Below are 15912 nucleotides of genomic sequence, written 5' to 3'. Positions count from 1 at the left end.
CGATAATAATTTGCTGAACATTCGTTAATGTGAACTTTTACCGGAAATAGAACAGCTGTATACGGTACTTTATTTTAAGTGTGCACAAATTCAAAATGATATAATTTTTAATTTACCATAGTTTTATACTCCCCCCCCCCCATTTCCTCGACACGGTCTTGTCCGGTACTTGCACCTTCATTAGATGTTCTTTGCTCTCCTTTATCATACCTCCTTGCCGCCTCTCCACATGAGACCTCTGTTTCTATTGAGTCTTAGATGCTACTTTTCCCAAATGGGGCACGTTCGGTGTAGTACTAGATTTGTAGTAATGAGCTGAATTTTACTATGGTGAGAAGGTCAATTCTCCGTTTCTGCAATGAAATGGTGCAAAAAGCGTGGGTATTATGATTCCTTGCCTAATTTGATGCTGTTTGAGCAAAACTTTGTATAACTATGTTGTTTATGTTACAAGAAATGGAGAAACCAACAACACTGTTGCTCAAAGTTTTGCTCAAACAGCATCAAATTAGGCAAGGAATCATAATACCCACGCTTTTTGCACCATTTCATTGCAGAAACGGAGAATTGACCTTCTCACCATACTAAAATTCAGCTCATTACTACAAATCTAGTACTTCATCGATCTGTCCTATTCCGCATGTCCTTTCCTACTTCCCTCTTAAAAATCTTTTGAATCAAGTCTTTTTTCAGCTCGCTTGTTTCTCCTTCTCTAAAACTTAAAATTTGTGGGAGGTGCAATGGTGAGACCAATTAAGTATTACACTTTACATTGCCGACCCTTATTAAAGGATCAAAAGCTGAGGACTACAGCACATCTGGTAATGTCCTTCACATTTTTTTCTTTCATTGCAAACTCGGCTACCGCGTTCACTGTTATTTCGATTTCTGCGTTTTTTAAAGTAATATGGCGGGTATAGTAGTTACTTTCCGCTCATTCATAATTCCCCATGCTTTGTCCTTTCCACTGTTGCCTATTTATACCATCATATTTTGAGTGATTATGGATTAGTTCAATGAAATACAAATTTATTTGAACATCAATTCGCTTAATTAACAAAAATTCGAATGAAAATTGGCAGATACCTATTAGCACGAAATTTACTTTTGGTTAACTCACTGGAATCCAACTTTAAGACAATAATCTTACTTTAAAATGTCTCTGAATCTCTCTTTTTTTTCAGATTAAACTCGAACGTTTCTCGTTGTATGAAATTTGAATCTAGAAAAGCAAACGAAATCCATTTCAAACAAAGTATAAAGATTAAACCACAACTAAAATTTTTAGACAGGAATATTTCTAAGAAATTTTGAAATGAGCCATTTTTGGATGTAAAAATTGCCTGGAGAAATACTCAAAGAAACTACATATACAACCTTTATTGACATAGCATAGCATAGCATAGCATAGCATAGCATAGCATGAATACTTGCACAAATCTTGGATGGAGTTGCAAAGTTGAATATTTCCATTGACATTGCTGATGTCGCTACTATCTACAATGTCATAGATTCACTCAGCTCCACACACCTGGCCAAGTCCTTGCAAGCATTTATAAATCCCTTCATCAACTTAGAAAGAGCCCAGAACTGAAGCATCTTCCAATAGATGAAAGGATGTTGAAAATAGCGAATTTTCAACTTATATAAATTATTAAAGTAAATATACTGCAGTAGAATTGTTTATAAATGAATAATATTGGAAAAATCTCACCAGTTGTTGTGGGGATTTTGTGGTTCAATGCCGATCATCTAATTGCCTTGATTAATGTTCTTCTCTGTAAAGAACAACACAATACTCAGCAAGGAACAACACAATATTGAACACTCTACATATACAACCTTTATTGACATATGCGTAAATAGTGTATTTAATATAAATAATACTACTTAAGTAAACTGATCACAGATGAAAGCATTTATGCTAGTACTTCGTTTTCACCATCCTCTGCTGCGTAAAGCCTTTGGTGGTTTTGTCGATTTTTCAACAAAACATGAATGATTCTGTAATTGATTAGTAAAAGCAAATGTTACATATGATATATATGATGATAACGGTATACCGTTCCAAACAGTTTCAAACAAATCTACTCACCCCACAAACAGGATGTTCACTGCAAAGATTCCGGATGCTACAAAGTTGAATGCTTCCGGCGCTGTCGTCAACGTTTGGCTGTAGATGTAAGTGAAAAGTGGTGCAGCGGCCAACGGAACCGTAGCCGTCAACGACATAGCCATCGAGTAAACCTTGGCAATATCTTGCGAGGGCAGTATTTTGGACGACAATGCCATCAAAGCGGCTCCCTCGGTTCCTTTGAGCGGTGTCAGCCCTGTAGCCAAGTACAACTGCCATCCATGGCTCGCCAGTCCCTTGATGAAGCTGTCGCCAGAAAAGCACAGTACCGAAACGAAAGCAATTGCAATATCCGGCAGTTTGAACACTTTCTTCAGGATCAAGATCCCCAAAAAGTTCCCCACGATGATCGAGAAAAGATCCGCCGACTGCCAAATCGTATACTGTTCCAGACTCCAGTTGAACTTGTTTCGCGTGAACAAGTAGAATATGTTGCTTCCACCGGATCCAAGTACGGAGAACGCTCCGATAACCACGGTCAACCAGATTATCCCCCTGTCGTTCCCGGACCTCGCCTTGAAAAATGTGTTGAAGATATCCATGACCAGATCCAACCGGAATATCTCCCGAAGTTTGCGGCAACGACCCATCGAGACGTTAGCCGGCGATCGATCTACACTGTCCTCGATCAAGATCAGCACGTAGGCCATGCCGAACAGCATCATGCTGGCTGAGATCACGAACACCGTAGAGGTACTGGTCCACTGGAGGATGAAGCTGCTGGACAGCATCCCCATGAAGGCACCTCCTAGGGAAGAACCCTGTAGCATACCCATACGGACGGCACGGTTTTCCTCATTACTTACGTCTGCCAGGTAGCTGAACATACCGGCACAGAAGACCGTGGTGCCACCTGATAGTGCAGCCGGGATGTCGGCGAATACGTAAAGCCACGGGTTGAGAGGCGTCCGGGTGGATACCTGACAAATGATGGCTTTGGTGATGAAGGAAACGACGTAACCTGGAATGAAAGGGTGGCTTGTTATTTGAAAGAAGATTCGATTTCTACAACATACACTCCCGACCGAAAGTTTGGGTTCAGCGCTTCAAAAACTACCCGCCAATAATATGGAATCGTTACAATACTCAGTATTGCAGCACCCAAAAAGTTTTGCGTCATCCAAAATAAGGAGGACAAAATGAGTTTAATTCAAGTATTAGGTATCAGTAGGTCGGCTCCTGAGGCAAATTTTTCTTCATTTAGGAAGTTGTGCCATCGCCATGAACACGGTCCTATTTATCATTTACCTGAGGAAAAAGGGAAGGTTAAAAGGATGGGACAAGGGAATAAGATCGTGTTACACGCATAACCGTACCACAATGGGTTCAAACAGCGTCCTGAAAAGAGCACTGTGATAACACACCTATAGGTCTTTACCACAGCGGGTCAAGAACAACAGAACGTCCTGAAGATTCAGGTTTCTGAAGTCAGTTTCACTTAATAAGTGTTTACCGAGTACTCGGAAACGCAGTTGCGCAAAAACTGGACACTTACATATCAAATTATACGACGTTCCATAATCGGATTCACATCTATCACATGCAAATGAACCAGCTTGCTGAATATTTGCCATGTGATAGCTGAATCGTCAGTGGCCAGTCAACGCTTTGACCAGCATGCTGCAATTCTGCTTTGACAGATTTGTTAGATACTTCGCCACCCCTAGAGATGGCTCAGTACAATACAATTTTGTTTGACGACATGACTTCAAACTATTCCAGTATTGTTTGTGCTGTGTGGCAGCCCAGGTGTCAATCTGAAGCTTTACCCAACACTTGGATACCGGAATAGATGGCTCAGGGCCAGTGAAGTCATGTGATGCTCCAGTGCGAGCTGGCTGATGAGTTTTAATTTCCAGCGATGGAAAAAGGACCAGGTACCCATACAAGGTGAACAGCGTTTGCTGAATTCAGCTCCTCGATTTGAGTTCGACAAGCAATAATTATCTGCGACCTGGTGTTGGCCGATGCAAGTGCTTAATAGCAGCTTGCCTATCTGAACAGAAGTATATACCTTGCCCATTACGTGCTGCTGAAGTGCTGATTGCACTCCGCACATAAGAGCAAAGTTTTCGGCCTGAAAAACGGTGCTGTGTCTACCAAGTGAATAAGACTGATGTAGCCTTAGCTCACGAGAATAAACACCAGCACCTGCTCGACCTTCGAGAAGGGAGCCATCAGTGTAACATACGATGCCATCTAACTTCTCTCCAGATATCCAGATGTCCCCTCTTCCCGGGAAGGGAATTTCATGGCAAATGTCCTATACGGAAAATTACAAGCAATTGTAAGATCACTTGGAGCAAGGATAACTTTGTCCCAATTCACCAAAAGTGGAAACAACGAGTTATGTGTTGAACAGCGGATCACAGGAGTTTCCTCTAGTAAACTTCTTGTGTAAGATGCTTGTTTGAGATGAATGTGTAGTGGGGCAACGTCAAAGAGAATATCGAGCGCTGCCTTGGGAGTTGAAGAGAACGCTCCAGACATCGCCATTAACCCTAAAAGGGATACCTGGGGTCCATTGGACCCCAGGCGCCTTTCAGAGCTCGTCTTTGATGGAACACACTCAGCGAGGTGACAAAACTGAGGCCATGAAGGCATCCCTTTTAGGGTTAAGCACACCCTTTGGAGATGGTATAATTTGGATTGGACCGATCTCACTTCGCTCTTTTGCCACCACACAAGAACATCCATAGGCCAATATTGGACGAACAACAGTTGTGTAAATCCATTTGATATACTTGGGTTTTGGACCCCAAATTGTACCGAAGGCTCTCCGGCATTGCCCGAAGGCCATACAAGCTTTCTTGATTCTGAATTCAATATGAGATGTCCAGGAAAGCTTGGAATCAAGAATGGCTGCAACGTACTTTACCTGTTAAGTCACATTGATTTCAGAATCAAAGAGACGCAACGGTCAAACACCATTACGATTTCGCTTTTCCGTAAAAAGAACAATAGATGTTTTACTTGGATTTACCGAAAGGCCATATTGGCGACACCAATACTCAACTACCTGAAGAGCGTTTTGCATCAGGTCGAAAAGGGTGCTGATGCACATACCAACTAACAATGTTAGGTAGTCGTCGGCAAAACCATAAGTAGGAAAACCGCTATTATTGAGTTGCCTCAATAGCGTATCTGCTACGAGATTCCACAAAAGCGGTGATAAGACTCCCCTTTGGGGGCATCCACAAACACTCAATTTCCTAATCGAGCATTTGGTGAATCCAATTGGAAATCATTGGAGATATATGTACCATGACCCCGTGCGGCTTCCAATATGGCATCGAAAGGCACATTGTCAAAGGCACCCTCGATATCTAAGAAAACACTAAGCAGGATTGCTTTTGAGCGAATGCTTTCTCCATATCGTAAACAACCTTGTGTAAAAGAGTCACAGTGGACTTTCCAGATTGGTAGGCTTGTTAGTTCATATGAAGAGGCACGTTGACCAGATGTGGATGTGGTGATCCACAATGTGTTCTAAGCATTTCAGAAGAAAAGAGATCCAACTGATATCTCTGAAACTCTTTGCTTCTTTATACGACGCACGACCCACCTTCGGAATAAACTTCACAGTAATATCCCGTCAAGATTTGGGAATATACCCTGTAGCAAAACTGGAAACAAGTAATTTTTTAAAACATGTTTGAAATAATCAAATTTTTTCTGAAGCACAATAGGATAAATCCCATCTGCTCCAGGAGATTTGAAAGGAGCAAAGCTATTAAGTGCCCACTCAATCGATTCTATAGTTACAATACTCTGAGCCAAGACCAGGGAATCATAACTACAAGAAGCGGCAGGCAGCGTCCACTTATTACGTAACGCTAAAATCGACATTTTTCGACCCCCCCTCCCCCTCCGTAACGCTTTTTTGTATGAAAACTTGAAATTTTTTGTATGGACCGCAACGCTCAGGCATACTCCCCCCCTCCCCCTAGAGCGTTACGTAATTTGTGGATGGTGCCTCAGGTTCATCCGAAGATGTAATATCCACACATCCGGGGAAGTGTGTGCTGAACCAGCATTCCAGAACTTCCTCATCAAATGAAGTGAAATCGCCATTTGGTAAATGAAGATTGTTCACTCAGAAATCCTTAGATTTCGCAAGGATTTTGTTCACCCAACTGACTTCACTCAAACTGGAATCAGTTCAGAACAAAGGTTTTTCCAACCGGATCGAAAAGCTTTCCTTTAGGCCTAGCGAGCCGACCTGAAAGCCTCCAAACCAGTCGAACGTCCAACTCTGTTCCAACTCTTTCTACATTGTTTCCTGAGTTTAGGCCAGATCAGTATTCCACCAAGGGGCTGTCCATAAACCATGTGGTCATGAGGGGGGGGGAGGGTTCGGTCAATGACCATTTTGTATGGACGAATAAAAAATTTTGTATGGACTAATGACCACGCAGGGGGGGGGGGGGGGTTGGTTGAGAAGTCCCAAAAAAATGGCCACGTGGTTTATGGACAGCCCCCAAGGGGTTCCTCTTGTGAGCTTCACATACCGTAGAGGGCATGCTTCTTCAAAAGCTTCCATGATGAAGATCGTTGTAGTATCAACGGCATCACCCAAATTACTTGGAGTGTCAATGGATGGTGAGTATCCATTGAATTTGGCCGCAAACAAATCAGTAAAGAGATCCCAGTTTGTTGACCTAGGATTCCCGAAACGCGAAGTTTGCGAAGTAACATTTGAATGTTCAAAAAAGATGTAGCGTTAGTCAGATAAAGATTCTTCATCTAACACATGCCAATTGGTTAGCTCGTGACTAATTCTACTAGAGCAAAGCGTTATGTCTAACACTTCCTCTAGCAGATACCATGAAGGTTGGGCGGTTGCCTATGTTAAGTAATCCAAGTTCTGTACTATTTAAATACTCCATCAAACTGGAGCCTCTCAAGCTGCATTAGCATCATTGCCAACAATAACCGGAAGGCCTTTTGAAATGCAGGATGCGATGACTTGTTTGAAAGCATCCGTAGGGGATGGTTCATCGTGCGGTAAGTAAACCGAATAATAGACGTATTTCCTGTTGAAATTTCCAACAGTACATCAATTGTGATAACGCATTCATCTCTGGTGGTTAGTACAAAGATAGGTGTAGCAAAAATTGCGTTTTTTGACAAGCACACATGCTCGAGGCATGACGCGCGAGTTTACCATTTTATTTTTACTGAAAGTAGCAAACCCGGGCTCACAAGGCGTTTTTCAATTGACACCGATTTGGTTTGTCGTTGATGTTTCCTTTTTGTGCTGTAATTGTGAATCCTGTCTAGCTTGGGTAGTGGCTACGGCTAAGAAACCTCAGATCAATTTTCAGCGTGAAAAGCGTGCGTAGCCCAAGTGGCTCTACTTCAAAAAGTTCATTTTCGTAGGGTAACTTCTGTATAGTTTAACTTGTGAACCCAGTTTTGCTTCTTTCATTATAAATGAAGTGTCGTGCCTCGAGCATGCTATATCTTAGTATGTTTCAACCTTTCCTCATGGATGCCTTCAAACAAGCTCTTGTATTCAGCATCTTTTCGCTGATATTTGGCAGTATTGCTACGATGGTGACATCATCTGAAATAGTTCAAACATTAATTTGAGATGCTTCAGTTTGATGGATTACTTAGGTACATAGTACTGTTCATGGATAACCAAGGGGGTAGACAGCTTTGCTCAGAGCAAGCTTTTGTTGATCGAGCTGCTCTGAGTTGCTCCCATTTGCTCAAACATTTTCCCCTGATCAAAGTAGTCAGGCGTTATGACAAGCACTCGACCTTTCAATCTTGATTGAATTGGAAGTCTCAGGATTGGAACGCGAATCTGAAACCTGAGCCACAAATTTCGAATTAATGCAACTTGCCAGTGAGAAGTGAGAGCTTTATTGTAGGATAACATTCTTGACGAAAATTGTTCATAGGACAGCCGGTCCTTATAGGTTCGATCTTGGGTTCGATAGTAGCAGCAACTATATTTTTATATAAGTGATCTTCTTACTAATCAGATGACGCCAGTTGATTGACGGTCAGCAGCTAATGGCTTAGAGCTGCGTTCCTCAAAGTCAATTTCATGGAGCCTGGCCAGTCGCAGGATTTCAGAATCATGCACGAAATCTTGGTCAGGATCAGGCAGGGTTGCGATTAAGCGTACAGTAGACACTCTTTTTCCCACATCAGTGGGCGAACTCCGGCGCAAAGAGAAGACATTTTCTTCCATAGCTCATCAGCAACACATTGCGCTGGGATTCGTCTATAGATTTGGTAAATTATCTATTTCTACATTTTAACAAACCAAAAATAAAAAGCATGGAAAATCCTGAAACACGGATGCAGGGATGCAGTGTCCTGCAGGCGGTACGCTTATATTTCACTGCGTAAACAAACGGAATCTATGGTTACTATGCTACCGATGTACGGAGCAAACCGAGCAAACTGAGTTGCTCAGAGTTACTCAAAATTTGCTCATGATCAGCACCGAGAGCAAAAGCTGTCTACCCCCTTGATTGCCCCTAACCCAACTCTGCATTAGCAGAATTTGTCATGAGGTGACTGAATGGCATGTGTCAGATGATGAGTCTCCATTTGACCTTCTATGCAATTTTTAGTGTTCCTTCGCAAAATTTGCGTATTCAGGCGTCCTTGCTCAATAAACTAGGGAACCTCTACTAATTGGTTGTGACCACATTTTGTAGATAATTCGCTTCCATTGCTACTCCAAGAGAGTTTCATTGTATTTTTGTAGCTACAACGCCCTCCATTGTGGTATACCATAACTATTGCTTTGAAAGAAGCTTGTCCTCTGCGGACTGTGCGGACCGCAAGATGTATTTCTGAATGGAACTCTGACCTGTTCAAGTACGAAATATCTTCGGATAAAGCAGTCTTTTGTATAGTTACGGATCTTTAGCTTCCGCCAGATAATTATAGCTACCGTCAGTGGGGGTGTCATTGGGCCAAAATTGCATAGTACATCTGTTTGTAGGTCGTTACAACACTATTTTTGCTCTAAATCAATGTTGTATTCGGTAGACACGTGCATTTTTATATTGTTTGGGATTGTGTAAAGTAAAAATGTTTCAACTTTAATTTTGACAATGATGTAGCTTAAATGAAATTGGCCCAATTCCACCCCTTCTAGGGGGTGACATTGGGCCAAACACTAAAATTCAAACAAAACAGTTCAATGTGAGATAATATCGCTTGAAAATCGAAACTATCAAATATATAGATACTTGCCAACAACCTCTCAGTATCTAGTCACTTCAAAATAACATCACAGACAAACAAACGTGACAATTTTACCACATTCATTGTAAACGATCAACGTTCCTACACAATATATCGGCATTTCCATAAATATAACTCCAACTAACAGTCTCAAAAGACGAAAGTAATATTTCTTTAATATCTGCCAAGCAACTGATATGCGTGAATTTTAATTTTGCATGAATCTAACATTTATTTCCAAAATTTTACACCATATTATGCATAAATAATGTGAATACTCTCAGTCGTTTTAATTCACATTTGTAAGGTTCTCGTACTGATTGCATTGCTTTATATGGCCCAAAGTCACCCCCAAAATGAAGTATTTGTACTACAGCTTGAGTAAATAAGTTTTTCATGCAAAATAGCATACAAAACCAAGAAAACTTATTATACTTTTCTAAACAACTACCTAACACACCGAGAAAATAGTAATTCATTACATGTTCGGTTTTCAGCTGTTTTCGGCTGGGCATTTTAAAACAACGATATTGTACAGTACGCCTAACCATAAAATTCACATCAAGTTTTCTTAATAGAAAATTGACTAAATGTGACTTTTTTCTACATCGGATAGTCAACGCAAGTTCTATTTACCGTATACCATCCACGTTTTGATAAACATTTTGATAAATTTTAGTATTTTCAACGAAACATCTTTCTTGATTTTTGGCCCAAAGTTACCCCCCAGGCCCAATGTCACCCCGACTGGCGGTATATAATTGACTCAGTGGGCACTAAAACGCTCTGCTTACTTCAAATCTCCAGGAGCAAATGGTGTTTTGTCCTATTTTTCTCCAGAGGGATTTGAGTATTTCAAACATGTTTTGAACTCTTGAAGTTTTCTATGGGATATTTAGATGGCGTGAAATTACTCCATAGTTTTATCCCGAAAGAGTGCGTGCGTTGTATAAAGAAGCAATGAGTTCCTGGTCAACTCGTTCTTTCTGATATGTATGAAACGCATTGTCGATTATCACATCTGTGTTGTTCGTCTGGCTGACATGGCTATTCATGTGAACTCACATGCCTCCCAATTTGGGATGTCCAAAGTGATTCTTTTACACAAAGTTGTTTCAAGAAAGTACTCACTCAAACGTAGTTTTTGCTTGGGTGGTTTCTTGAATATTGAGGATGCTTTCGGTGCCGTGCCTTTCAATGTCATATTGAAAGTCGCATGACGTCACAAGCTACCTCCTATGAGCTATAGACTCTCTTTACGCTTATGCGTTTTACAGTATCCTTTTCAGGGCATTGATTAAACCCGTTGTGGTAAGGGCTATGAGCTCTCGTTGCACTTATGCGTTCATTCCCTCTTCTAGGGTTCTCCTTCCTATTTCATCACCTTTCCCTTTCCTAATTCCCATCCCTTGTCCCATGCTTCCTCAGGTAAATAATTAAACAGGCTTATATGTATGGCGATGGCACAAATGTCCCAAATGGAGGATAACGTGCCTCTGGAGCCGGCTTTCTGATACCTGATACCTGCCCCAGATGATATGGTAAGCATTAGCATCATTGTCAATAATTACCAAAAGGCCTTTTGAAATGCAGTATGCGATGATTTGTTTGAAAGCATCCGTAGGGGATGGTTCATCATGCGGTAAGTAAACCGAACAATAGATGTATTTACTGTTGAAATTTCCAACAGTACATCAATTGTGATAGCGCATTCATCTCTGGTGGTTAGTACAAAGACAGGTGTAGCAAAAATTGCGTTTTTGACAAGCACACATGCTCGAGGCATTACACGCGAGTTTGCCATTTCATTTTTACTGAAAGTAGCAAACACCGGGTTAACAAGGTTTCCTAGATAGAAATTCCCCTTACGAAAGTAAGGTTCTTGGACCAAGGCCACTTGGGCTGTACCATTTTGCATAAGTCTGCAAAGATTGATCGTTGCTGTTCTTTTATGCTGAAGATTGATCTGAGCTATCTTAACCGTAGCCACTAACCAAACTAGGCAAGATTAAACTCTTCGCAATAATAGCACAACAAAGAACAGCAGCAATAAAACCAGATCGGTATCGATTGGAAAGCGCCAAAGGCGAGGATACACAGAATGCACTGTGTAAATCGCATAATGCGAAACCATATAGGTGAAAATTTAACCTAATTAATAACATCTTCATAATCCCGCCCTTATTTAGCCTCAAATGAGACTTAAGAAGGGCAGCTGATTGTCTCGGTGAAACACAAGCTCCACTGCACCATTGTTTCGGTTAGCGCAGTAACGGCAACATAGTGTGGAGGGCGCAATGGTACTCCACAGGCTCCGTTTGCGGGTAGGTTTTTATTAGAGCCCCCTACCCATTCATTCCTAGGCACGGTAAGCATAAAGCCGCATCACACCATGAATTAGGGGTCACCTGTTGGTGGAGTCTTACCACCGGAACAGGCGGTCCGTAGTGTTATTCTTAGCCAATTGTGTAGTACACAGCTATCTAGGCTGATCGAGAAAAGAAGTTAATATTGATGATCAACTTCATACGAGCCCGAAAAGCCGCGACATCCACATCCATTCAGTGCTAGAGTGTGGACAATTACCGGATTTGCATAAGCAGACAGTATCAGGCGTTAAACTCCGGACAGAACCAAAAACCCAGTAGCCATCAGAACCCCAACTTCTATATACCATCGTTTATCTCTCTGCAATAGTGCAATAACCCAATAGCGCTTCCCTTAAGCCGAATCGACACCCGGAGGCCGTAAACCAGCTCTTAGTGGTCCTAGGAACTGTAGTACTCGTCCCCGAAGCCAACCTCGAATAGAAACGTAAACCTTCCACATTCTGGGTGACGCAACCCTGGAGTGTCCACTGTCCAGCAAGTTTCCAGAGGTTAAGCGAATCCCCGGACGACCGACCAGAAATACCCAGAGGTCGACCTTCGACTGGTGTCCATGAGAGCCGTCGAATCCTCTCCCTCTACAGACTCCTCGCACCCCCTACCGCAGATTCTGCCGGCCGGCCAACTACACCACTACACCCAACCATAAGTTTACCATGAATAAAAGACAATTGTATATATTGTATTTGTGTATGCCTTGATTGATTTCTTGATTAGCCTATCGTACGAAGCCGAAACGACCGTTAAAGTTCTCAAGCTCAAGCTTGCTGGCTCCCAGGTCACTGTTAGGAATCCGTCCCACGAGGACGTGACACCGTTTCACAGTTATTAATTGAAGGGCTTTCTTTGCCTGCCATTGCATGAATGTGTATATTGTGAGGCAAGGACATTGAAACACTATGCCTAGGGAGTCGAGAAAATTTTCCCGACTAGAACGGGAATCGAACCCGCCGTCTCCGGATTGGCGATCCATAGCCTTAACCAATTAGGCTAACTAGAGACCCTTCTTCTTCAACAGGAAGCAATCAGTGAAGTACTAGATTGAAAGTAGTGAGCTGGATTTTTGTATGGTGAGATGATCAGTTCTCCATTTCTGCAATGAAATGGTGCAAACAGCATGGGTTATATGGATTCTTGCCTAATTTAATGCTGTTTGAGCAAAAGTTTGGGTAAATGTGTTGTTGAAGTTGCAAGAAATAGATAATACAACAACACAGTTACCCAAACTTTTGCTCAAATAGCATCAAATTAGTCAAGAAATCATATAGCCCATGCTGTTTGTACCATTTCATTACAGAAATGGAGAACTGATCATCTCACCATACAAAAATCCAGCTCACTACTTTCAATCTAGTACTTCACTGATTGCATCCTACTGAAATGAGCTAGTGATGATAACCTTGATCAATAAACTAAACTTACCCACGCATGGCATTATCATCACTGGTTTCCTTCCAAATTTGTCCGACCAAGGTCCCAAGAACAGTCCACAAAGCGCCGGAATCACCGAGGTGATAATGCTACTGGCCATGGTAATTTTCGCCACCGTTGGTTGCACAAGAGCTTCCAGTTCTCTCGCGTGGCTGGAATTGGTATTGGCGCCCAACGTTGCACACAAACTAGCATTGTATCCCATGTACAAACATGTCTGATGGATGATCTGATTGGACAGAACGATACCTTCAACATCCAGGAATATGAAACGATAAAAAATGGCACAAAGGAAACAACGTTGATCAGATTATTTTCGCCAAGTCACTTTGAATCACACAGTTTAAGCCACCTGACATGCTCCACCCGAAACAAAGCGCAACGGCAACGGGCTCCAACGAAAGGCATTGTCGCTTTTTGCCAGGCTCCGCTGTACCGCTAGTCGCTGAACTGGAACCACTGTTCGATCGCGCCAGCAGAGGTGTATCTTCGTCACTACAGTTTAGGCTCGCGGTGGACCTGGTTTTGCTGCTACCTTCACTGTCCATGGTCGATTCACATTTGAACCGGGCATCGATTGCTGGATAATGACGAACTATCCTTTGTTTGGCAAGAAGCTCTCTTTACGCGATACACTCTCAAAGCTTATCTAGCGACGCTGTGAATTACTGTGTGATACTCAGCGATAGGACTTCCATAACGATGATAAAAAAGTGCTTTCTAATCGAATGAAACTGCCAAAATTATGTACCACAATGAATCACCGTCGAATTAAACCCATCTGGGATGTACTTAAATGAATCACCCAGTTTGAACCATATCAGGAAAGATTCCCATGCGCACTCCTAGACGCCAACAATCGACTGATGAGGGGGAATCTTTTGATCAACCCTTCCAATTGATAGTGCAACTACTATCGATATCGGAAACGAACAACATGCGTGATTGTTTACAAACGGCAACTGATATGTTGCACGTCATTCGGTATTCGCACACATCTCACGCCTCCGGTCGGCATAAGGAGGTACCACAATCGGGTCAGCAATGCCAATGTCTCGCGATCAAGATTATACAAACGCGCGCGGGCAAACTCTCGGTTCAACCGCGGTCCTACGCAAGCGCGGCAATCTTATCTCAACTGGCGTCCGCGTCGAACTGAGTCGCGAAACAAACAGAAATCAGCTGTGAAGGGGGTTTGACTACCAGGTGGGTCGTTTGTGTTGTGATGCTACTCAGAACCTGTCCCGCAAACACACTCGGAGTTCACCAAGGTAGCGGGAGCTCGCGGGTTTCTGACTTCACCACACCGCAATGTTCGCTTCGCATATAAATATTTGGAAGGTAACAGAGTCGCATTGAGCGATGTTCTACGGCAACGTAAGTTGTTCGACTCAGCAGAGTTGATGCCAGCCTGAACTCGTCATGTGAAACGGTCAGATCGCAATTTATTGCACGCTGCTGGACGCGGAACAAAGCGTAATGACGGTAATTACTATGAGAAGTTCCAGTGAAGTTGTTGTGGTGTAAAATGAATGATGACGAGTGGAATGGCATTTCTATCGATGTTTGATGTTTAATTCTGCAGCTTATTGGTCCTAACTATTAATTTTTATAATTTTTTGGGTAGGTTTGGTGCGATGTCGACTGATCGTCATTCACGAATTCGGCTTGATATACTATTTACAGGGATAGGAAATGTTACTCATCTTCTCCTATTCGCGACGTGACGTCCTCATCAGGACAAAGCCTCCTTTTGAGCTTACCCATGTAACAAAATTAGATGAACAGCAGTTTCTTTAGCTAAAGTTTGCTTAAGAGTGGTTCATTCCACTTTTGTACAGCCAAAATGTTTGTTGGGTATTGTTCTATGAGCACTTCCACAGTTATTAAGACGGTGGGATAGAAGGTAAGGGTAAAAGGTTGGATGAAGGGTAGGATGGAGGATTGGATGGTTAGGGTAGAAGCTAGAGCAGGAAGTTACGGTAGAGTGAGTTACGGTACGGTAAGGTAGACGGTAGGATGGAGGATAGTGTGAATGGTAGAGTGTACGGTAGAAGGTAGGATGGAGGATAGTGTGAAGATTAGGGTAGAGAGTTAGGGGAGAAGGTAGGGCAGAGAGTATAGTGTTAGGATAAAAGGTTGGGGTAGAGGGCATGAAGACGGTGAGGTAGACAGTAGACGGTTTTGATATACACAGTACGAACAAAATCTGTAAATTTATGACGAACTGAATGTAACAAATTGACCTCCATCGTGTTCGATAGAAATTTATGTGTGATCTTAAAATTACACTGCTGATTGCTGAGAGAAAAGTGTTAATTAAGCACCGACTTTTCAGAAAAACTTAAAAAAATCTTTATACGAGAATCGAACTCAGATCTCCCGAGTGAGAGCTCATGCCTAATCCCTCCAGACTGTCTCACCAAGCTGAAGTGAAGGTAATCAAAGATAAACATGGTCCACCACAAAGGAACCAACTGTTGTACCGCTTCGGCCACAGAGAGCAGTCTCCGTAGCGAGGCAGACGACTGAGCGTAGCTGTCTTCGTTTACGTTACTGCATGTAAATTTCAAGCGAATATGTCTCAAAAAATGTAAACAGTACGCATGATTGGCTGATTATTGAGCGGACAGTATCATCTCTCGGTAAATGGCTGTAATTTTGTAGCTTCTGCTATAATTTTCAGTCGATGCTTAACTTAGGTGTTGTTTAATTTTCATGATTTCTTTCTGTGTAGAGTAG

General features: G+C 42.2%; 1 protein-coding gene across 1 annotated transcript; it reads right to left on the bottom strand.

Annotated features, from left to right (window-relative positions):
* Positions 1-1396: 1396 nt before the first annotated feature.
* LOC109426660 (probable peptidoglycan muropeptide transporter SLC46) lies at positions 1397-14450 on the bottom strand. Its single transcript, XM_019702186.3, has 4 exons — positions 13523-14450; positions 13162-13419; positions 2096-3095; positions 1397-2004 (listed from the first exon to the last, which is right to left on the bottom strand). The coding sequence occupies exons 1-4, from the start codon at positions 13716-13718 to the stop codon at positions 1920-1922; spliced, it is 1539 nt and encodes a 512-aa protein (XP_019557731.2). The 5' UTR covers positions 13719-14450; the 3' UTR covers positions 1397-1919.
* Positions 14451-15912: the final 1462 nt, after the last annotated feature.

This window comes from Aedes albopictus, chromosome 2, assembly GCF_035046485.1.
Source record: "Aedes albopictus strain Foshan chromosome 2, AalbF5, whole genome shotgun sequence".
In the NCBI taxonomy this organism is placed as follows: Eukaryota; Metazoa; Arthropoda; class Insecta; order Diptera; family Culicidae; genus Aedes; species Aedes albopictus.
Note: the sequence above shows the minus strand (reverse complement) of the source record. Positions and strands in the feature narration are given on the sequence as shown.

Excerpts from the sequence above, each read along its gene's own strand:
- LOC109426660 (XM_019702186.3), bottom strand. The coding sequence starts at position 13,718 with ATGGACAGTGAAGGTAGCAGCAAAACCAGGTCCACCGCGAGCCTAAAC. Across the intron at positions 13,420-13,522 it reads TTTCGGGTGGAGCATGTCAG|GTATCGTTCTGTCCAATCAG; the intron begins GTGGCTTAAACT and ends TGGATGTTGAAG. Across the intron at positions 3,096-13,161 it reads GATGATAATGCCATGCGTGG|GTTACGTCGTTTCCTTCATC; the intron begins GTAAGTTTAGTT and ends CTTTCATTCCAG.